General features: G+C 43.1%; 1 protein-coding gene across 1 annotated transcript in view; it reads left to right on the top strand.

The window, feature by feature from the left end:
- Window positions 1-23,992, top strand: part of LOC134531149 (organic cation/carnitine transporter 2-like) — a 120,935-nt gene that overhangs the window by 56,614 nt on the left and 40,329 nt on the right. The window contains exons 5-6 of the mRNA XM_063366768.1: window positions 5,133-5,304; window positions 13,407-13,628. Coding sequence (XP_063222838.1) covers window positions 5,133-5,304; window positions 13,407-13,628 — 394 coding nt within the window. The remainder of the gene's footprint in view (window positions 1-5,132; window positions 5,305-13,406; window positions 13,629-23,992) is intronic.

Here is a 23,992-nt window from a genome sequence, read left to right as displayed (position 1 = left end):
CCTTGTGCAGTAGTTCCCATTTTTTACAGACAGGGAACCCTATGATCGACTTTTCTATTGGCGGAACTCCAACTCATTCTAAGGAAGTTTTTTGACAGTAACTGTGCCTACTTTAAATAACATTTGTCCTGACTCACAGAATCCCTGTGACCCTGCCATGGAACCCCAGGGTTCCACAGAACACCTTTTGGGAACTGCTGCTCTAGCGAACTTCGTGCCTGGGTGCATACCAACATCCCTGCATCCCATACTTACTTGTCTAGCCATATATGCTGTTCCTGCCTGCCATGCTGGTGGGTTCTGTGTCTAGTGCCATAATCTTCTAGATTCTGCTCATCCTTATTGCATTCCTCCATACCCAAATTCTCGCATTCTCATCAACCTTTCTTTTTTGTTTTGCTTTATGTGCTGTTCCGGGCAGCTACACAATTAGGGTGTGAGGCCCAGTGCCACTATCTTCCAGTTTCTGCTCTTATTGGGTGCATCCATGGTCCCTACTTCCCTTTCATCATTGTCCACCTTTAAGTCCTTTTCATGGCTGCTATGCCAGTGTGTTACGTTCATATTGCCACCATCTTCAAAATGCTGCTCGTCCTGGTTTTCAAATGTGCTTCCCCATGCCCTCGTGTCTCCGCATACCTATCCTTTCTTGTTTTGCTTTGCTGGTCTTGGCTGCCACCTTGTTGGGGGTCAAGCCCAGTCCCACAGTCTTCCAGATGCTGCTCATCTTTAGTGCATCCCTGCATCCATATTACCCTTACTTACTTGTCTAGCTCAATGTTCTGTTCCTGGATGCCATGCTAGTGGGCTTTGTGCCATGAGCCACATTCTTTCCAGACATCGCAAATCCTGGGCATGTCCCTGTGTCCACTCATCGTCGCGTCCATTTATTTCTTGTCTAGCCATATGTGCTGATTTTGGCTGTCATACTGGTGAGATCGTTGCCCAGTGCCGCCCTCTTACAGACGCCACTCATCATGGTTGCAACTCCGCAGTCTTACGTCCCCGTGTCTCCGTGTTCCTTCTTCCTTGTCTAGCTTTAGTGCTGTTTCTGGCTGCCATGCTGTTATGCTCCATGCCCAGCACCAGCATATTTTAGCCACAACTCATCCTAGGTGCATCCCAGTATTTATTGCATCCCCTCATCCCTTTTGTGTCTAGCTTTAATTGCTGTTTTTGGCTGCCAATACTGGTGGTTTTCAAGCCGAGCACCACCATCTTCCAAATGCCGCTCATCCAGATTACGTCTTTGTGTTCCCGCATTCCTGTGTCCCTTCAATCCTTGTCTACCATATGTTCTGTTCTTGGCTGCCACACTGTTGGGTTCTGTGCCCAGTTCCTTTTTTTTTCAGACACTGCTAAATCATGGTGCATCCCTGAGTACCCGTGTATTTGTGCCCTTCTTTCTTTTTCAAGAACTGGTTGTGTGTTCCTGACTGCCAAGCTGGTGGAACCTGTGTCCAGCGCCACCATTTTTCAGATGTCGTTTAGTCTAGTTGCATCCCTACTTCCCCTCGTCCGTTAATTTTCTAGATTATATTATGTTCCTGGTTGTAATGTTGGAGGGTGCCGTGCCCAATGTCACAATTTTTCAGACACCCCTCATTATTGGTGCATTCCCAGCTTTGCTGCATTCCCGCATCTCTTTTTCCTTGTCTAGCTTTATGTTGTGTTCATGACTGCCATGTTGGTAACGATCTGTGCTAATCACCATAGTCTTCCAGATGTTGCACATCCTGGGTGGAATCCTGCATCCGAATGTACTCACATTCCCGCGTACATTCTTTACTTGTCTAGATTTATGTACAGTTCCTGCTAGAGGGATCCATGCTCAGCGCCATCGTATTTCATATGTTGCTCAGTCTGGATGCATCTCCATCGCATCCCTGCGTCCATTCCTTACTTGTCTATCTTTATATGGTGTTCCTGGCTGCCACACTGGGAGGCTCCATGGCCAGCACCACCGTCTTCCAATACCACTCATTCTTAATTCGTCGTCACGTCCCTTGTGTACCTTCCTAGTCTAGCTTTATGAGTTGTTCCTGGCTGCATCACTGGGGGGCTCCGAGCCCAGTGCCACTGTCTTCTAGATGCTGCTCATCCTGGGTGCGTCCACACATCCCTATATCCCCACAACTCTTTCTTCCTTGTCTAGCTTTATGTCAACCATTATTTAGTTTAATGGGAAAAGGAGGTATTCATTTTTTTTACTACCTAATTTAAAGTGCTGGTAGATACTGGCTATTTTAATTCAAGTTCTATCAATCGTAGTATGACATTTTTCAAGTAATTATTTTTCTCATACATTTAAGCATTGTCATCGACTTTGACCATTAGTACTTTTTATAAAACTCCCGTATTAATAATTATCAGGAAATGTATATCAAACTTGCTTAAGGAAAATCATCATCGAAATTTAAGTCCCAGTTGGTTTAAAATATGTTGTTTTAGAGACTTTTAATTTTATGGGCGTGGCCACTATTCTTGGGGACTTCTCCATACTTCCAGATACCTAATGAGGCCCCTATCCAGAGTGTTGTGCGCCACAAAGTGTGGGACAGTCTCTCATGTGTGTCCCTGAACACTTTCACGACTTTTTGGCCCTCCTGCAGACCACTGCCAAAAATATATCAAATGCTCAGAACACCTGACACATTGTGTCAGAGTCAACCTTGATAAGACATTTCCGTGAAGCACATGAGGTTTTACTCTTAGAAAACAACACAGAGCTTAAACAAACCAGTCCAACTCAATTTCTCAGAGTGACATCAGCCCTTGAAAATCAGTTGTGGGAATGGTATTCGTGCAAAATTTGATAATCTTGCCTTGTCATGGAGACATTTGTGTTAGGTGGATTGATAAGTGCGTCACTCGCTCTAAGCACTAGGCTGTTGAGTAATGACTGATGGCGCAGTCTTCTCGTTGTGAATAGGCAAAATATGAGATATTATGACGGGGAAAAGAAGATGAAGGTGTATTGCAAGAATCTTTAGTGCTTTGAAAAATCTGTAGAGGGTGTTTTGTGCCTCTAAATTATTCTGAAAACACGCATTTTAGCTATTGTACTTTAGAAATAAAGTTTAAAAGCGATATACAGAAACTGAAAAACTCATACATCATCAGTGTACTTATAGAATGGTTTTTAGTTAACAGCAACATTCAGATATATTGAGCCATTTTTCTCAATTGCGTGGATTCTTTTTTTTTTTTTTTTTTGCTCTGCACATTGAATGTGTGCCCAGGTAATAGTACCTCTTGAAAAGTTTAACCAAAGATTTATTCGCCCTATTTATAAAATATCAATCACTGCAACTTTCCTGTTCATCGAAATAATATGAAGTGGCACTATAATTACATGCCAATTTTTGCCTTCCAGTGTTATGAATACGTAATTGACGCAGTTTTATTGAGATTTATGACATAATGAACTAAATTACTCTCTTGTAGCAACTGCCTATAGAATGCATCATTTTATTCTTGCCTTCCACACTTACCGAAGTTTAGGCGGCAATGATCACATGTTTCTGGTAGCTTGGTTTGTACATGTGGACAGCTCTCGATAGCTGCGGCCTGCTGCATTTTGACTGGTTCCTTCCTTGCACTGCCGCGGCACACTCGCGTGAGGCCAACGAACACAAACTACCGAGGCACGTTCACGTGCAGATGTTGGGATAAGTCGGAAAAATGTTGCTTATTCTGCCGCTGAAAAATTGCATGATAAGCTTCCAACGCATTTGCAGCAGGATAGTTGTTTTGTTTGTATGTATATGTATGTGTGTATGTATGGGTATGTACGTATATATAAAACCACGGAGCTTAAAACACTATGTCCACTTTTGAGCATAAACTTGACCACAGTTTGACATTATTTATATTGGCATAGAACACTGAGACCTACGATATGCCAAAAAGTCACATACTTTGGGTAGAAAATATTTTTTTTTAATAAGTGAGGCACTATTTAAAAGTCTTAAAATTGCCCTCTTGAAAATATGGTTTCGGTGACATTGCCTCCAAGGTGTGTGTATATAAATATATAAAATATATATACATATAAGAGTGTTTGTCTGTTTATAATGCGAAAATACATTTTTAATACGAGAACTTGATGAACATTACACACTTAACTTTAAAAATGAGAGGAAGATTACTGTCTGCATAAGATTTAGACAAACACACCCAAATTCCCTTTTCCTCCTCTTAGAAAAGAGTTTAGGTGCTACTTTTTGAAACTTTGCAGACTTGGTGTTCAACGCCAATGTGTTCGTTATTGAAAAAATGCATGCTGGTAACTTGCTAGAAGTACCTATTTATATGTTCTGTGTATCCAAAACAAATTTTTAGTAAATAATTATATTAGAAAAATATCAAAAACTTTACTTTGTGGGTAAGCATGAGTGTTAATATCCTTACTCATGTGAAAACCCAAATAAAGTAGAAAAACAACATTTCTATATTGTTTCTACTTTGGATTTGGTTTTTGTGCTGTCGTATGGGCTGTCTTGTTGTTGAAGTAGACTGATAGTGGTGCCCTGTGAGTTCTCAAGGGGGTTCAGGTCACGCGGCTGAAGACAGCGGTGGTTCGCTAGTTAAAAAAAATAACTCCGAATAAATTTTGACTTATTATAAAAAGAGATAGCATTTTACATCGTTGTTGTTTGTTTTGTTTTCTAAAGCGTAAACACGATCAAAAATATGTTTACACATAGATAGTAATAGTACTAAGCACAGCGGCCTTTCCACTTAACTTTGTTTATTTTGGTTGTTTTAGCCTTCAAAAAATTTATGTTAACAGTAGTTGGTAGTGTGTAATTATAAGGACAAAATAGTGTGAAAATAAATAAAAAATATTTCTCAGACTCTGAAATAATGACTGAACATGATATTTTGCTAGTTGTTGCATTATAGTACTGCAACCATTAAAGCAGGAATTACATAATCTGCAATACCTAATAATAAATACGATACTAAGTATTCATTAACTTCTGTTGCGGATGTAAAATTTTGCCATGTGTTGTATTGCAGCATGTTAGGGAGGAAATAGCCACAACTGAAGTCATACTTTAGAAACGACTCTGGATGGTGTAGGGAGGGAGTACTAAATGTGAGAGCCGCTATGTGCTCTGCTGCAGGGATCGAGATCTCGGCGATGGACCAGCGCTCCATGATCGCGCTGCTGCAGGCATGCGGCTGGACGGCCGGCATGTGCCTCATGCCGCTGGTGTTCTGGGCGCTGTCCGGCGAGTGGACCAGCTTCATGGTCGTCACCACGCTGCCCTGCGCCATCTACCTGCTCGCCTTCAGGTGACTCACAGCTCTCCTTCAATAGACTCAGAGCACGCTATCAGATGACTCAGGGCTCGCTATCAGTTACCTCAGGGCTCACCATCAGGTGACTCAGGGCTCACCTTAAATACTCAGAGCACGCTATCAGATGACTCAGGGCTCGCTATCAGATGACTCAGAGGTCACTATCAGTTACCTCAGGGCTCACCATCGGGTGACTCAGGGATCGCCTTCAGGTGACTCAGGGCTGGCCTTCAGGTGACTCAGGGCTCACCCCTCAGGTGTCTCAGGGCTCACCTTAAGGTGACTAGGGATCGTTTTAAGGTAAATTAGAGCGCGCCTTAAGGTGACTCACGTGATTTGTAGGACAGAATAAATTTTAAAAAAAAACATTTCACAACAACATTTAATGCCCCAAAATATTTTACACACCAAGACAAAAACCTAGCGAGGCATACACATAGAAAATAACAAGAATATAATTAAACAATGAATTACTAAATTATTTCTGTTCTTATTCGCAACACTCCCACTATAACATACTTCGAGCATTAATTAAATCATTTGCCTGAGTCCCATTCTCTTGATAAAAAAACCTACTTTGTGATTGGTAAGTTCTTGGTTAGCACATCAGCTATTGGCTGAACTTGAATGAAACACCTTAATCACTTGTTCATAAAAAATTTTTATGTATTAAGTGAATTATTGTGGCAATGTGTTTAGTTCTCACCCGATACCCACCTGCCGCTGCCAAATCAATCGCACTTTTACAGTCACAAGAATGTTCATAGTTGTATGACAACAGTCTTTGTCTAGCTCTCTTAACATTCCTCTGGGCAATGGTGCTTCTTGACAGCCAGCAGAAAGTGCCATGTACTCTCCTTCGGCTGTTGATAGCGCTATAGTCCTCCTGGCATTGTGTAAACATAACCTGTCATCGAATGCCAATCATCAACATTAGCGCAGTCTGGTCACAATGTCCCATTATATTGCCTGATTCCCCTTTGGAAAATTCAATCTTCGTGTCTACAGTGCCCTTCAAGTACCACATGATTCTTTTCACAACCATCCAGTGGGCCTTTCCTGGATTTCTACTGATCTACTAACATAACTTTGTGCAAATGCTATGTCTGGCCTGGTTCCCTGTTAGATGTATATTGGAATTCCTAAAGCATTAGTAAAGTATCTTTTTGGGTTCATCATCACTTTATTTTGATGGTTATTCCATGTTAATGGATAACTATTGGTTGACATTGCTCTGAGTGATGGCTGTGTTGCATTCTTACTTTTTGAACTTGGTCAGAACCTTCTTCATGTTTCATTCCTGGTCAATCCAGAGTTTGCCTGCTGCTTGATCCATGTAACACTCATTCCAAGAATATACTTGATCTCTCCTAAGTCTTTCATCTTTAAGCGATTAAATAATTCAGTTTTAATGGAATCCTTCATCTGACTGTTGTGACAAGCAATGAGTATATCATCGACATAAACTGCTACAATGGCAAAATTTTCATTTTCTATTCTGTAGTAAATACATTGGCCTGTCTGTAAACGAGAAAAGCCGATTTCTTCCAGGACTAGATTTAACTTCTGGTCCCATGCTCGACTACTTTGCTTGAGGACATATATTGCTTTTGAAAGTTTAAGAACCTTCTCTTCTTTTCCTCTTAATTCTGAGCCTAATGTCGAGTTATATAAATATATTCCAATGTCATCACTTAGAAAGTACATTACTATATCCATGTGATGAATATCTAAATCATACTTCACAACCAATGCCGAAACGAGTCTTATCGACCCATGTCGTACGATAGGGGCCAAATCTCCTAATAGTCAGACCCTATTTTTAGGCACAACCTTTTGCGACCAACCTAGCTTTGTACTGTTCAATTCCTCCTCCTGCATTTATCTTAGTCTTTACACCCATTTGCAGTCAAAAGGCTTTCCATCAGCAGGCAAACTTGTTATCTCCCATGCATTATTCTGACTTAATGAATCAAGCTACTCTTGCATGACAAGTTTCTAATGTTTTCCTGCTGAGCATTGCAGTGCTTCCTCCAGGAGGAGCAACAACCTCAGCTTTGTATGTGATAAGATCATCCATCTTTCTTGGTCTTTGATTTCTCGCAGAATGCCTAAGCTTGTAATCCTTTTCCTTTGGTGCAAGTTATGTGTATCTAGTGTTCAGCATGACTATATAATTATTTGTCTCTCCTCTGCTGCATGCAATGTCTTTACTTGCACAATCTACTTGATTCAAGCCTTGTTGTGTCTAAAAATTCTTGAATTTGGCCAAGCTACGTGTTTCATGGTGATTATTGTCTTCATTATATACTGAAAATTGGGTGGGAACAGCTTCCATCAATTTTAAATATGTGGTTATTGTAGGGGTTTTGCACTCATTTATTTCAGATTTACCCTGTACTATATCATTTTCAATGAATACTACATCGCGACTCTTGATAACCACCGTAGTCCCTTGCTTGATTAACCGATATCGTTTGATATTTTCGCAGTATCCTACAAAAATGCATTCTATGCTATACTATCTATAGTTTATCTTTAATATGTGTGCAAAAACCTTGCACCCAAAAAATCGCAGATGTCTCAAGTCTGGTTTTCGACCACTCTATGCTTGTGGTTACATAAACGTGTTGCAGTAAAAATGTTTTAATATAATCAACTATAAGAGGCATTCCTGAACTTTGTAGGCCCATAATCATTGGCCTATTTTCGTTTGGCAATCCAGCTAACAAAAATGTTCCAATAAATTTCTCACTTACCTCAAAATTGATGCCTTGAAGACTGTGTGAAGTGTTTATAATGCGTTGACATACTCATCCATAGAAGTACAGGTTCAATTTAGTTATCAGAATTCTTAGTAATCCCACCCTTTGTGTCAATCCTGAACTCTGAAAAGCATTCTAACTTGTGCCATGCCTCCTTTGCTGTATTACTGTCTTGTACATGCACATAGTTCACTGAACAAAAAGATAAAATTATATTTGCTGGAGAATATGTAACCATCTTTGGCATCCTATTCTCTGCTAGTAACATACTGCCGTATTTCTTCATTTTCGAGGAAAGTTCTCATGGCAAGCAGTCATGTGTTGCAATTTTCTTTGTGAATTAATTTCTCAGTGGGTGGCAATTTGCTGTGTGCTTATCCTGTTTCCATGTTGTGCCTCCTTTATGGTATGCATGTCTGTTGATTATGCCTACATCACTATCGGCATCAATACAAATCATGTAAATCTTCAACAGCATACTTTTAAATAACGGTCCCTTCATAATCAAAAACATTTCACTACACCATTAATGTGCACACGCACACGAATAACAAAATATAAAACACACACAGATAAAACACTAGTGTAGCCACAAATAGAAAATACCCAGGATTACATTAAACAAACAACATACAAATGATGTCATTCTTCTTCACAACAACTCAAAGATCACCTTCTGGTGACTCAAGGCTCTCCTTAAAGTGACTCAGGGGTCACTTTCAAGAGACTCAGAGTTCGCCTTAAGGTGTCTCAGGGTTCGCCTAAAGATAACTCAGGGATCGCATTCAAGTGACTCAAGGCTCACCGACAGGTAACTCAAATCTTTCGTTAAAGTACCTTATGACTCGCCTCCAGGTGACTCAGGGCTTGAATTAAGGAGACTCATGGGTCACCTTCAGGTGGCTCAAATATCCACTACATGTGAATAAGGACTCTCATTATAGTGACATGGTTCACATTCAGGTGACGAAGGGCTTGCTTTTAGGTTATTCAGGCCTAGCCTTCAAGTGCCTCAGGACTCGCCTTCTGATTCATCAGGGCTTACCTTTAGGTGACTCAGAGCCCGGCTTAAGGTGACTCAGAGCCCGGCTTAGGTGACTGAAGGCTGGCCTTCATATGACTAAGGGTTCGCCTTTAGGTGACTCAAAGCTCGCTTTAGAGTCGAAGGTCACTTTAGTGTGATTCAGGGCTCGCCTTAGGTGTCTTATAGTATACCTTCAGGTGAAGCAGGGGTCAACTTTATATGACTTAAGGCTCGCCTTCAGGTGACTCAGGGCTCGTCTTCAGGTGTCTTTGGGCTCGCCTTTAGGTGACTTAAAACTCGCCATAATGTGACTCAGGACTCGCCTTCAAGTGAATTAGTGCTCGCCTTCAGTTGACTTGGAGCTTGCTTTAGAGTCCAGACCAACCATAATGTGATTCAGGGCTCGTCTTAAAATGTCTTATTTCACTCATTCAGATGACTCAGAGCTCGTCTTAATGTACCCAGGGCTCGCCTTCAGAGGATTTAGGGCTCAATTTCTGTTGCTCTGGACCTCACCTTAAGTGACTCACAGCTCGCCTTTAGCTGACTAAGGGTTCACCTTCAGTTGATTCAGGACTCGCCTTAAGTTATTTAGGTCTCACCTTCGGGTGCCTCAGAGCACGTTTTCAAGTGCATCAGGGCTCTCTTTCTGGTACCTTAAGGCTTATTTAAAGTTACTTACTTCCGTGCATTGTGGAAGCAGCAGACGCGACAGTGAATTGTTCCCAGAGATCCGTCTCCGTTTCCGGAGTTGGCGGTACGACCATCACAGCACTTTGACCAGCCAAATCATTCAGGGTTCCAAAACTCGGAATAACTAATTATGACTACTGAATTAGGCACCACAAACTTGGATTTTTAATTTTTTTTTGCTGTAATTATAATTTTTAACTATTTATCCCAAATGTTGGCATGCCAATGCATTAGGTCACACATCCCAGACCCTCTAAACCTAGTTGCAACCACATATTTACTAACAGACTATAGTCTGTAAGCACCGCAAGGAAATAACTTATTATTTCACGCGGGCTTCAACTACATATCTTGATAATCACACCAGTTCTCAAGTGTTGACCTCAACCAAGTAGCCAAAGCTAATTCCGATGCCTTGTCGACCCAAACTATTTCGCATGGAAGCTTTATTGCAAACAGTATCAGAATATTGTAAATTGCAAGATGCATCAGGATGACAACTTCACCGAAATTCCAACTGCGTTCCAGAGTTAAAGCTGCTGGAAGGCAACTCCAGCAGAGCTCGTATTTAAGTGCCTCTAGGCTCGTTTTAAGATGACTCAGAACTCGAATTCTGTTATGTCAGGGCTCGCCTTTAGGTGATTAAGGACTAGCCTTCAGGTGACTCAGGGCTCTCCTTCAGGTGACTGAGGGTTCGCCTAAGGTACCTAGAAATTGGCCTTACAGTGACACAGAGCTGCCATTAAGGTGACTCAGGGATTACCTTCAGGTGACACAGGGCATGCCTTCAGAACTCCACTTTAAGTGTTTAAGGCTTGCTTTAAGGTGACTTAGAGCTCGGCCAAAGACAACTAAGTGCTCGCCTTCAGGTGACTCTGGATTCGCATTCCGGTGCCTCAAGGTTGGCCTTCATATTTCTTAGGGCTTGTCTCCAGGCCTCCAGGTGACTAGGAAGACTCGGCGCGTCAGTCAGAACTCTACACATTCAGGAGCCAGTTTCGGCGCATCGTTCAGCACACTGCACTCTCAGGAGCACGTCTCGGCACGTCAGTCAGTACACTGTACTCTCAGGAGTACGTCTCGGCACGTTAGTCAGAACATTGCACTCGCAGGAGCATGTCTCGGCTCGTCAGTCAATATTCTCCGCGGCCAGGGCTTCTTGTTAGTGGTGCTTAGCAGATGTCATTGAAAATGACAATAACATTTGCGTAGCTAGGATTTGTGGGTGAGGGCAGCCAAATGCAGCTAAGACAAGATTATTTTTTTATAGGCCTGTTTCTGGGGATCTGAGAGAAGTGGTATGGAATGCTATCCTCACTGAATATGTATGAAGTACTTGAAGTTATTCTTTGATGGTATTTCTTATGTAGTATTAATTTTTAAATTATATATTTCTTGTATTGACATTTTTATTTTTAATATTGTTTATTTTATTGAATATAAAGTATTTATATATTTTTTAAAGATGTTGCTTTCATGCGCATTTTTATTTTCAAAACTTGTAATTATTAAATAAAACATGACACTTATGAACGTTAGATCCTTACACTTAGTAATACTGCTTAGGATTTGTCCTAATATTGGTTCAAAGAAAAGGCTTCTTACTCTATAATTTTTCATATTCAGTGTTAAAAAATTGTGCCATACATTAGTAATTTTAAGCTGGTTATTGAGTTGTTCCTAAAACGAGCATCCACAGCCTTTAATTGAACTACGTAAAATGTCTTTAAGTTCATCAAATTACTTTACAGAGATTCTCCTATAATTTAAGAATATGTCTTCGTGTTTTCTCTTATCTTCACCAAAAGTTACAAACATGCCCTTTGACGGTCGCGTTTCAAGGATGTGATGAACCCAGATACTCCTCTTTGTTTTGGCACAAATTTTTTATCGGAGCATACAATAAGCGATTCCTGCCTCTTCTAGTTCCTTCTTTGTACTGTATTCGCGCGTGTGCTACTGGTCTCTGCAACCCGCCGTGCAGGAGCAGTACAAACACGCCATGTTGACTTTTAATTTTTTTTTTTGCCATTTCTTTATTTTAAAGTCTAATTCTAAAATTTAAAATCCATCCTCCCTTGCGATTGTTCTGCCACACATATTAACTTTATATATATACGTCATACATACCAATATTATATATATGATGTTGGTATGTATGACGTCGAAAAACTCCGACACCGTTTGACCGATCTTCACGAAAGTTGGCACATCGAAGTGTTTTTTAAAGAGAAGGATTTTATGCTTTCCATTATTTTTTAATCTCGCCGCTAGATGGCGCTGCAACGCATCAACTTCTAAATCGATCAGCCGATCACCATGGGTAAACAGAAAATCATAGGTCATAGACATACAAACAGCAACTGTGTGTCATTTCTCTATGACCACAACACTTGACTCGAGGCGCTTGCCCGCCCCTGGTGCTCTAGTAGCTCGCGTATCTGCGAGACGACCCGGGTTAAACCACGGAGTGGGTGTTGGTTCTGAAGTTTAAGTCAACTGGTTAGCGATTGGATAGCCAAACAAATCGTAGCTGTATAAATGCTTATTTGCTATACATTTGTTAAATAGCTTGAAAAGAACTCGCTAGGAAGAATAGTAAAGGTGTAATCATTTAGTGAACATTGACTAACAAACATAATACATACACATCTACAATAAATTATAGTTAAAATCCATTACAAATAAAACATTGTTTGCAATGCAGATGGGAAATGACGAAGAACTCCCTTACTTCCTACCTCCAGAGGTTGCACTCCCGGCAGGGCGGAGTCCGCAGCCCTCGCAGGAGGCAGGGTGGAGGGTGGTGGGTGGAGGGTGGTGGGTGGAGGGTGGCGGGTGGTGGGTGGCGGGTGGTGGGTGGAGGGTGGTGGGTGGCGGGTGGAGGGTGGAGGGTGGTGGGTGGTGGGTGGTGGTTGGCGGGTGGAGGGTGGCGGGTGGTGGGTGGAGGGTGGAGGGTGGAGGGTGGTGGGTGGTGGTTGGCGGGTGGAGGGTGGCGGGTGGAGGGTGGTGGGTGGTGGGTGGAGGGTGAAGGGTGGCGGGTGGCGGGTGGAGGGTGGCGGGTGGCGGGTGGAGGGTGGCGGGTTGGCGGGGTGGCGGGTGGCGGGTGGTGGGTGGAGGGTGGAGGTTGGAGGGTGGAGGGTGGGGGGTGGTGGTTGGCGGGTGGAGGGTGGCGGGTGGCGGTTGGTGGGTGGCGGGTGGAGGGTGGTGGGTGGCGGGTGGAGGGTGGTGGGTGGTGGGTGGAGGGTGGAGGGTGGTGGGTGGTGGGTGGTGGTTGGCGGGTTGAGGGTGGCGGGTGGTGGGTGGCGGGTGGAGGGTGGTGGTTGGCGGGTGGAGGGTGGCGGGTGGCGGGTGGAGGGTGGAGGGTGGCGGGTGGTGGGTGGCGGGTGGAGGGTGGCGGGTGGTGGGTGGAGGGTGGAGGGTGGAGGGTGGTGGGTGGAGGGTGGAGGGTGGAGGGTGGCGGGTGGCGGGTGGTGGGTGGAGGGTGGAGGGTGGCGGGTGGCGGGTGGTGGGTGGCGGGTGGTGGGTGGTGGGTGGTGGGTGGAGGGTGGAGGGTGGAGGGTGGTGGTTGGAGGGTGGTGGGTGGTGTCATGCGATGCCCCGGCGTGGCGCAGGTGGTTCCCCGAGTCGCCGCGGTGGCTGGCCTCCACGGGCAGGATCTCCGCCTGCGTCGAGGCCATCCGCGCCATGGCGCGCACCAACGGCACCCACGTGTCGGAGGCGGCGCTGGCCAAGCTGCGCACGCTCTCCAAGGCCCGCAGCGACAGCCACAGCCTACTCGCGCTCTTCTCCAGCTGGCGACTGGCCAAGAACTCCGTGCTCGTCATCCTGAACTGGTGGGTGGCGGCCGCTAACCTCCCTCATGTGGGGTCGCACTCATCGTATACTTCATCTAGATTTAAACTATGCTAAGTTGGGCCCAGGTAAAACCTGCACAGACACAGGGAAACCCCAAGGCACGGACATGCGGGATGCATGGGCAAGCATTAACATTCAGAGTCCTTGATATATAGCAGCTCTAGCCTAGAGGTTGTGCGTGTTGCATACCTGCCAGACGTTCCATTTTACATTCTATAATTATTAATACTATCATTGCACGTAAACGGCGGCGTTAAGGGCAAAAACAAAAAAATTACAGTTTTCGTTATTTTTTGAACGCGGATAAATAAAGTGCCTTTAAGGTAACAAAAGTATATAGAAAATATGGGAGTTACTCCCAACAATTTCAACGAAATTATTTTAAAACGGCAATACGTTTTGCGTTGGTTGAAAGACTTTGTTAATTTAAAAATGGTTTTGACGTTTAGTGTTCCATATTAAATATTTTATTTATTATAGGCAATAGACCAGCTGTTCAGCTTCAAACTTAAAGGCGTATGTGAAGCCTTGTGTAGTGCTTCAGACCTTTTGTTGTATAAATGTTTCAACTACTGTTTTCGTGATAAACCTGCAGGCTAAGTTGGTAGGTATTATTCAAAATCATATGTGCATGCTTGAATGCATACAAGCAGGTATGCGTATCAAGCCGCAGAGCCCGGAGGAAACAGATTTCCCCAGATGCAGGTAGCCGGGTGTCGCGCCGACACCCGCGGCGGCAGACTGCGGACTCTAGAGCGGCGGGCGGCGAGTGTCGCGTGCCTGGATACTGCTAGGGACAGGGGCGGACCATGGCTCAAGCATCGTGTTGAAATAGTTCAACCAGATATCTACACACACACATTAGATCTGCCAATATCAGTGTATTAAAATAATTAGTCCAAACCTAAATGAATTAAATGAATATTTTATTTTATTGTTCACCAAAAATTCAAGACCTAAAATTGAGAGTTATTAGGAGACATTTCACTTTAAGGTACTGTTTAAAAGCCTCTCTGAAAATATTGGTTCCCTTTTAAAAATATTTCTCGCCATGCTTAAGTACATTATGAGTTTAATAACTATTTAATTCATGTTTTGAGACACGATATCTCGAAACAAATTAAGATATTGTCTTAAGAAATTTAGTTAGTTTCATACACAGTAGAAAATAGTATTTCTGCCAAAAACAATATCACACTCGACAAAGGTCCTACGGTCAGAAGGTATAAACATGACTGCAAATTCACCACACGAAGTGGCAATACCTCTCCGTCACCAAAATATTTTTTTGTGCCGGAAGTTATCAAGAAAATAAAATCGTTTAACATTTAACTGAAAAAGCCAAAATCTTATTTAGTTAGCACCATAGAGTTTAAATGATTCAAGAAATGTCTATTTACTCGAGTTTTAAAAACATACAATACCGAGAATGCCCGGATACGTTACATGAAGTTGAGGCCTCGTGCCATGATAATTGTTGGGTCGATTCACAACAGCCAAGGTTATCATACTTGAGATCAAAATACTTTCATTTCGATGAGTTTTTTTTAGTTGTAATGGCAGTGTAAAAATCTTCTGCTAATTGCGGTCTCTTAACGATGGCTGTGTTTTCTTCATTCGATATATCGATCAAATTCAGTATTACTTCATCTTAATTTTGTAAAGTTTCAGACACATTTTCCTATAGTATAATTTTAACTTCGGCTTACAGTAGCTTCAAAAATATCGAATTTTTCCTCTAACTGAACTAAGTGCATGTCTCCTAATTTCGCAGGAATGTTGGAAATACACGAATTAAGCTAAGACAGTGAGCGCTGCTTGTTGACTTCAGTATTGCGTATAGATTCAATAAAGCCAACTTGCATAACTCTAGTCGCTGTTAACGACACCTTAAATTGTTTGAACATCTATATCCACTCGTCATTTAAACCGTGCATTGCATGTGTCATTACTCCTGAAATGCTGTCTGTCAAAACCTTATATTTTTTTTCCTAACCTAACTAAAACTAAGTGTGTTGGGGAAGGTTCCGGGTTAGGGAGGAAGACTAAGTGCGTCTCAGGCCGAAGCCCATACGCTCTAAACATGCAGGGGTTAGCCATGCAGGAGGGGTAGCATGCATCATGTGCTAGGAGGGGGATTGGCCATGACTAACTCCCCTTACTGACTATACTAGACTAAAACTAGATAAGTTGAGCCCAGGTAAAACCTTCATAGACACAGGGAAAACCCTGGGCTCTGACATGCGGGATGCAAAAGTTTCATGCATTAATATCAAGCAGGATGCTTACGGGAAATCAGAAGTATGGATCTGGAAGAAGAGTTGGACAGAGTAGAAAAGAGTCTACCATGCAGGGGGGTTGGGGGCTTGGACATTGCTGTCCGCATTGATTTGGGTGGCACTGGTTGTTTCGGGGGTGACTTTAGTTTTTTCCCGCCGGGCTGCCAGCCAGCCAAATTAAATTAAGAAAAAAAAAATTGTTTAGTTTATTTATTTAAGCTGTAATTCAAAATTTCATGCCTTTCAGAACACAACCGGCACTGGAGATGAGGCCTGCCAGGCAAGCGATGCCATCTGACATGAGGGTCAGCACTAACACAACAGGCAGAGAACCCGAGGGGGTCAATTCATACACCTGCGTGCTTCGCACTATATTGAATCTTGCACTATGGTTTGTTTATGGTGATTGTGTGTAGTTTGGGGGGGAGGTGTTTCGTATGTTTTACGCAAAATGTTTAGTGTAATAACAGCTAAACACTTAAACTATTTATGACGAACTGCCAGCAATACAAAGAAGATGTGTGAAATTTACCCGCAGGTCCGCCGCCGACCCATAATATTACCATCCGGGGCAGTTAGTGTGTGCGAGACCAGAAACCGAAGTTTCTATAACTCGCTTAGTGCATTGTAAATCAGGTGCACCCCACACTTTTGTAAAATCACTTGGATCAACGGGCGGGGCGCGTGTCTTGTTGGATAAGTTTGGCACACGGGCCTGTGTGTGCGCTGGTAGGTTGTGTAATGCTATATAAATTACGTGTACCTAATTCGGCGGGGGAGAGAAGCTCCCCACCAGCTAGATCGGCTAGCTGGCGTGATGTAGTGTCGTGTTGGTGTGCATTAGAGGCTTGATAGTGTGCTGTATTTGCAAGTGAACTAATTAAACTCGGGTGTGGCGTGTACTGTAAAGCTGTGCGAGCCGCTCCTCCGAACCCCTAGGAACACAGAACATGCATGGGTAGTTAGCCCATATGTGCATGTAATAGGTAGTCCTGGCCGACACTCGCACAGGCATATCATCGTGTGGTCGTGTTGGTGAACGAAAAAAAAAAATACATAGGTTAGTACTCTACTGGCCGCCTTAGGGACCGAACTATTGCGTTCCAATATAGTTCGGTCAAAGTTAGGCTGAGCCAGTATTGCTGTAGCTAGCCCCCAGGCTGTTGTCTTCTACACCTGAAAAATAGAAAGTGAAATTAATAAATGAAGGTCGTCCTATTCTATAATTGTTCGAGCAGAGAGATGCCCTCGTCCAGGATTTTTTTTATTATAAATTTAAAAAAAAAAAAAAATATTTTTTTATTTTTTTTATTTTTTTATATATTTGTTTTTATTTTTTATTTCCTTTTGTAATTAAATCTAAATTAAAAACTACTTTACAAGCCCCCAGAGCCCTGCCCAGACAGGCATGCATGCCTCTCGGCCCGGATCCCCAGCGAGGGCTGGGGCAGCTCCCTCTGCCAGTTCACCTGCATGATTCTGCCTTGACAAGGTGCTACGACGTGTGTGTGGATTGTCGCGCGTGTTGTAGTGGTGTGACTAAAATGTGACGTACCCCGGGGAAGGGAAAAAAATATTTATTAGGTGATGATAGATTTACGGAACTAGCTTTGTTAATTCAAAATCCCATGCCTTCCGAAACGCGGCCGGCACTGGAGGTGAAGCCTGCCAGGCGGGTCTCGCCCTTCAGACATAGGGAGTCAGCCCTAACAACACAGGCAGTGAACCCGAGGGGGTTGTACATACACCTGCGTGCTTCGGACCATTTTGAATTGTATAGGCCGTGTAAACTTTAAACTTTAAACTGTAGGCTCCGCGCGGTGTGAACACGCCCGGAGCTGGAGTGTGACTGTCCTGGGGCCGTCGATCCATCATATTGCCATCCGGGGCAGTTGTGTGCGAGACCAGAAACCGAAGTTTCTATAACTCGCTTAGTGCATAGTAAATCAGGTGCACCCCACACTTTTGTAGAATCACTTGGATCAACGGGCGGGGCGCGTGTCTTGTGGGATAAGTTTGGCACACGGGCCTGTGTGTGCGCTGGTAGGTTGTGTAATGCTATATAAATTACGTGTACCTAATTCGGCGGGGGAGAGAAGCTCCCCACCAGCTAGATCGGCTAGCTGGCGTGATGTAGTGTCGTGTTGGTGTGCATTAGAGGCTTGTCGGTGTGCTGTAATTTCAAGTGACCTAGTTAAATTCGGGTGTGGCGTGTAGTGTAAAACTGTGCAAGCCGCTCCTACGAACCCCTGGGAACACAGAAACATGCTAGGGTAGTTAGCCCATTATTGCATGTAACAAGGTAGTTCAGGCCGTCACTTCACACAGGCATATCATCGTGTGGTCGTGTTGGTGATACGGTAAAAGAAATTACATAAATTAGTAAACACCTGGCCGCCTTAAGGACCGAACTATTGCGTTCCAATATAGTTCGGTCAAAGTTAGGCTAAACCAGTATTGCTGTAGCTGGCCCCCAGGCTGTTGGCGAAATAGTTTTGTTTGGCGGCCCTCGGTGGCCCGGCCAATCAGCGCGCTCCAAGGCCCGTGATTGGTCGGTCCCCCGCAGGCCGCCGCACGAGGTGTTCGGGATGCTATTTTATGTAATTTTAAAGTTATTGAAGACTTTTTAAAAACTGAATCCATGTCGCTTTCGTTTTTAATATTTATCGTTTTAATTTAAACGAGGTTTTTTATGTTTACGTTGCTCGGACTGGTCGTAAATCGCTATTGAATTGATCAGTGCGTTTTCGTGCTGTGGTAAATCTAGGTACATTTTTTTATTATTCTTTGATATTATTTCGCGGATGTACGGAATTTTAAGTGCGTTATGAATAGTTTCGTTACTCGTAAATCTATTGCAATCTAAAATGGCCCTTAGGAAATTATTCTGTTTAACTTGTAGCCGATTTATATGGTGATTTGCAGCATAGCCCCAGACCTCGCATCCATACAGCAACTGCGGGCGTACAATTTGAGTGTAAAGTTGGAGTTTTTTTCTTGTGTGGTAAATTAGGCGCTTTTAACATTGGGTACAGGCTTCTTAGGGACCCTGTTGCAATGTTTGTTGCTCGAGCAATGTGTTTGCCCCATAGTAGTGTTCTGTCTAGCGTGAGTCCTAGATATTTTGCCTGTGAAACATTAGGAATAGGTTGGTGAAACATTTCTAGTTCCCTGTCTGGTCTGTCTCTACGTTTTGAAATTACAAGCGTGGTTGATTTAGCTGCATTAATTTTTTTTCGCCACCGAGTGTAGTATTGCTCAAGTGCTGTCAGCTGTCGTTGGACGCATACCATGGCATATTTTAAGTTTCCGGATTGTTTAATTATGGCTGTATCGTCCGCATACATCTGTACGTAGGCGTTTGCGTGTGGTATGTCGGCTGTGTAAATATTATAAAAGAAAGGTGAGAGTGGGGAGCCCTGCGGCACCCCAGCTGTAAGTTCGCGAGTAGTCGATTTAGCCCCGTCCAGAGCAACATAAAAATTACGACGCCATAAATAGTGGGCTTCTAGATATATATATATATATATATATATATATATATATATATATATATATATATATATATATATATGTGTGTGTGTGTGTGTGTGTGTGTGTGTGTGTGTCTGGGAAATTAAAGTTTATGAACTTTTGAATAAGGCCCGGAATCCAGACTTTGTCGAAAGCTTTTTCTGCGTCGAGCATTTTCATTACAGTGTAGGCTTTAGATGTGTTATTAAATCCGTCGGTAGCAGCTTCTACGATTTTTATTAAGGGGTGGATTGTTGAATGACCATTCCTGAAACCAAACTGAATGTCTGGAATCACGTTGTGTTCCTCTGCGTGTGCTTGAAGGCGCGAGAGTAATGCTTTTTCAAAAATTTTACTCATGCTGTTTAAAAGGCTTATAGGTCGCCTGTTTTCTGGGATGGCTGGGTTTTTCCCTGGTTTAGGAATTGTGATTATTTTTGCTAGTTTCCAGGAGTCGGGGTAAGTTTTGTGTGTTAGTATTGCGTTGAATATCGCCAGTAAATATTCGAGTGCCTCGAGAGGGAGTTTTTTAAGTGTTTCGTAATTTATTGCGTCCGTGCCGCCTGATTTGTTGTTCGGACTGGCTTTAATTAGCTTTAAAAGTTCCCTTAACGTTATGGGTTCAGGAACAGACTGCGTGCCTGTTTGTAGAAAGTTATTTACCGCCTGTGTTGTTGTTAGGGTAAACTGCCTGTCATTTACGTCCGTGTTCGGGGAGAATTGTTTTTCTAGTAGGTCTGCAACTGCGTTGGCCTTGTCCTCTGCGATGTATTTAGCCCCGGTGGCTGTTATAATAGCTGGAGTTGAAATAAATTTTTTGCTATCGCGGAGCCTGCGAGATAGTTTCCACATTTTCTGCGGTTTTGTGGCTACTTCGTTTATTAAGTTTCCGAATTTATTTATTTTTTCCTGTTTTAATTTGCGCTGTACGAGATTATTTAGTCTGTTGTATTCGTTTCTGGCTTCTAGTGTGCGGAGTCTTTGTGCTCTGTTTCTGGCTTGCCGCCTAAGAGAAATGTGATAATCCAGATCGGGGTAGTGTATTCTAGTGAACTGCCTTTTTGTTTCAAAGCGAGAGTGTTTTTTATGGCATTTTTTACTGTGTCTGTGAAAATTTTTACGTGAGGATTTATTTCGTCAGGTGAACTTATTTCGGGGGGCTGATTTAGTGTGTCTATAAGTTCTTCCTTAAACCCGTCCCAATCTGTAATCTTTAGGTTATTATTAAAGAGTTGTATGTTGGATGTAGCATTAAAAGTTATTTGTGTTAGCACCGGTAAGTGATCGGAGTTTAGTTCATCTAAGGTTTCTGTATTTATCTGAGCGTTTGGTATGTTTGTTAGGGCTATGTCTAAAATTTCTGGAGTGCCACCACTTACTGGATAGCATGTCGGGGAGTCAGGCGCAAGAATGATGTAGTTTCCTGCTACCGCGTGGCCGTGTAGAATGTTCCCGTTGGCGTTTGTTTGTGTGCAGCCCCAGTCAGTGTGTTTGCTGTTTAAGTCACCTGCTATAAAAAATTGATCCTCGACTTCCATTAATTTATTGAGGTCCTGTGGTGTGAGTGGGTCTTGTGGCGTCTTGTATACCGCAGACATGCAAACATGTGAATTATTATTACGGACGTTTATGCTGGTGGCCTCAATGTGTTGTAGTCCATTTATGGTTATCGGGGGGTGGTGAATTCCGTGTTTAATTAGTATGGCTGTACCGCCGCCGCGGAGTGCGGGGTGGTCTGTTCTGTATATTGTGTAACCGCATATGTACGCTCGCATGTGTGGTTTTAGAAAAGTTTCAGAGATGAAAGCGACATCGATTCCGTAAACAAAAAGTAACTGTTCCAGTTCATATATTTTATTTTGGAGGCCATGTGCATTAAATATTAGAACCTGTAAAGACTTCCCCGGGTTCTGTGCCATTATAAGGTGTAGCGAGATTCAGAATTGCGGATAGTAAGATCATCTGTCGCTTCGATACGTCTGTTTCAGCTCGGATGGCGGCGTAGTGTGGAGAGAGTGTAGCGATGAGTTGTGAGAAATTGCAGAGTTTCAGAATCTCTGCCAGCTCAAACAGATCACCGACGGTGTTACCCTCTATTCTGTTCTGCGCTGGAGTGTGTGTGGTGCGTGGTTCTTTCACGGCCTGCGAGTATTTGCGCTCCGGTCGTGTCAGCTCGGTGGTTGTTGTTTGTGGCTGCGTCTGTGGCTTGTTGACCACCTGGGCGCGCGGCTGTGCCTGAGCGGGGCGGGTGGGGGGGAACTCCGCCTGGCTGCGCGTGGCTGGCGCTTGTTGTTGTGTTTTTGCCTGCACGGTTTGTCTTTGCGATCTACTCGCCACCATTTTGAGGAAAATTAAGCACTGCTTCCAGGCTGCAGTGTGTCCCCGCACTTTACAGTTAAAGCAGAATTTATCTGCGTCGTCGGACTTCTGGCAGTCCTTGCGAGCGTGGTTTTCGCCGCACCTGACGCATCGCGGTGGCTTGCTGCAGTGAGTGTGTGTGGTCGAATTCGCCACATCGTTTACACTGGGCGATGTCTTGTGGGCGGGCTTGTTACTTCTGAATGGTCACTGACGTGTAATGGAGTGTTCGCACGGCGAGTATGTTGTTGTTTGAGGCCGCGACGGTCGCGCAGAAAGTCCCCGACCTGAAACGCTGTGGCTGCCCCGCCGCATCAGTCCGGGTGATTTCAAAGTTTCTTACATCGTGCACCACGAAACCTTTCTCGGTCAGTTCCGCGGCGATGTCTGCCTCGATGATCTCTGGGTACAGTCCCTTAATCACGATTTTTTGGTTTCGCTCATCGGGATGAGCAAACGTGTGGTGGAAGATGTCATGGGCTTTCAGAAATGCAAGTGCTTGTGTGTAGCCCTCCCTGTCCTCGAATGTGAGTCGCAGTTCACTCCTGCGTGAGTAGTATATAATAGTTCCTCCGAACATGGCGCCGGCACGTGGAGCCGGGAGCCGGTCCGCCATATTGGATTTGTGACGTCACGGCGGCAAAAATTCCTCAAAATTCCTCAAAAATGACTCAAAATGACTCAAAAATTCCCGTTTTAAGAAAAAAATTCCCGTTTTCGACGGAAAAATTCCCGTTTCGTGGGAAAATTTCCCGTTTTTAGACCTTAAAAATACCAGCGACTAGAAAGTCCTAAAAGTGGCTTAAGCATCCTTAACTCAAGCCACCGTTAAGCCGCTATCAGGACTTGACCTTGAAACCGACCACCATATTGGAGCCGCCATCTTGGATCCGCCATCTTGGATGACGTCATTGTGTTCTCGAAAATTCCGACGATGTGTTATCCGACATTTTGAATGATGACGTCACCGTTGCAATTCCCGTTATGGCCGCCATCTTTAACTATTTTATTTATTATCCGATTTTAATGAAAAAAATTTTAAAATTTATAAAAAAATTTAAATAATAAAATTTTAATAAATTATTTATAAAAAATTGTACTTTTACGACACGGAGCTCGGAGTCCTCGGTTCGAACCCGACGAGTGCAAAAAAAATAAAAATGACAACCGAACCTTCCCCCCGTAGTGGCTGCTGGCAGACTGACTCCCACCACTTTTTTTTTCAAAGCATATATATCGCCAGTGAGTATGACGTCATGTCCGCCATCTTGTCTTCGATGCTGGAAGCCATCATCATTGTATCGTCGGCGAGAGTGCGCTGACGCCATGTTAGTTTAATTCTTATCCGCTAGAGTGCAGTAATCATTTATTACTGTGACACCCGACATCTTGAAATTTAGACGCCATCTTGAAAATCCGTAATTATTTAGCTAGGAATTCGGGAAAATTCCAAAATTCATTAAATTAATCACTCATCATTTTACAGATTGATACGATCGATTCCTGTCCTCGGTTCGATACCCGATCGATGCAATAATGTTTAATTTTATGTAAAAAGAAATAATAATTTCAATAAACCATGTAAAACATTCGTAAAGAGACTTTAAATCCTCTACTACCATCATCCTATCAGACATCAAGACCACCATATTGGAAATTCATAATTTTAATGCTAGAGATACGGGAAAAAGTTAAAAATTCGTTAAATAAATTTCCAATCAGTATACTGATTGATTAGGTCGACTAAGGTACTTGGTTCGATCCCTGGCAGATACAAAAAAATTAAATATAACAACAATTTAACATAATAGTAACAGTTTCGAGAAATTAAACACCGCAAGTTCTTTTACAAACATAATATTTATTACATAATTTCTATTCTACTACAGGATCACTTACGAAAGCTAGCAAATTTATAATCAATCATTTAGTTCCGCATCGGTGTGAAATGACTAATTCTTAGCTCCAATCGGTTTATACTAGACATAGTCCAACCAGAACCTTTACTGACATAATTCTCCTCTTCTTGACAGAGTTTCCGGACACCGTGTTTAACAGTTTGCTTCACATCGTTAGAACTGTAAATTACTGCAGCCGATGTCTTGAATGCACACTTTTTCACTTTGTCATCGAACGGATATGGCTTTCCATATAGACAGTCCAACCACAAGTTATATTTTAATGGACCGTTT

This window comes from Bacillus rossius, chromosome 3, assembly GCF_032445375.1.
Source record: "Bacillus rossius redtenbacheri isolate Brsri chromosome 3, Brsri_v3, whole genome shotgun sequence".
In the NCBI taxonomy this organism is placed as follows: Eukaryota; Metazoa; Arthropoda; class Insecta; order Phasmatodea; family Bacillidae; genus Bacillus; species Bacillus rossius.
This window is presented reverse-complemented; position numbering and strand designations above follow the sequence as displayed.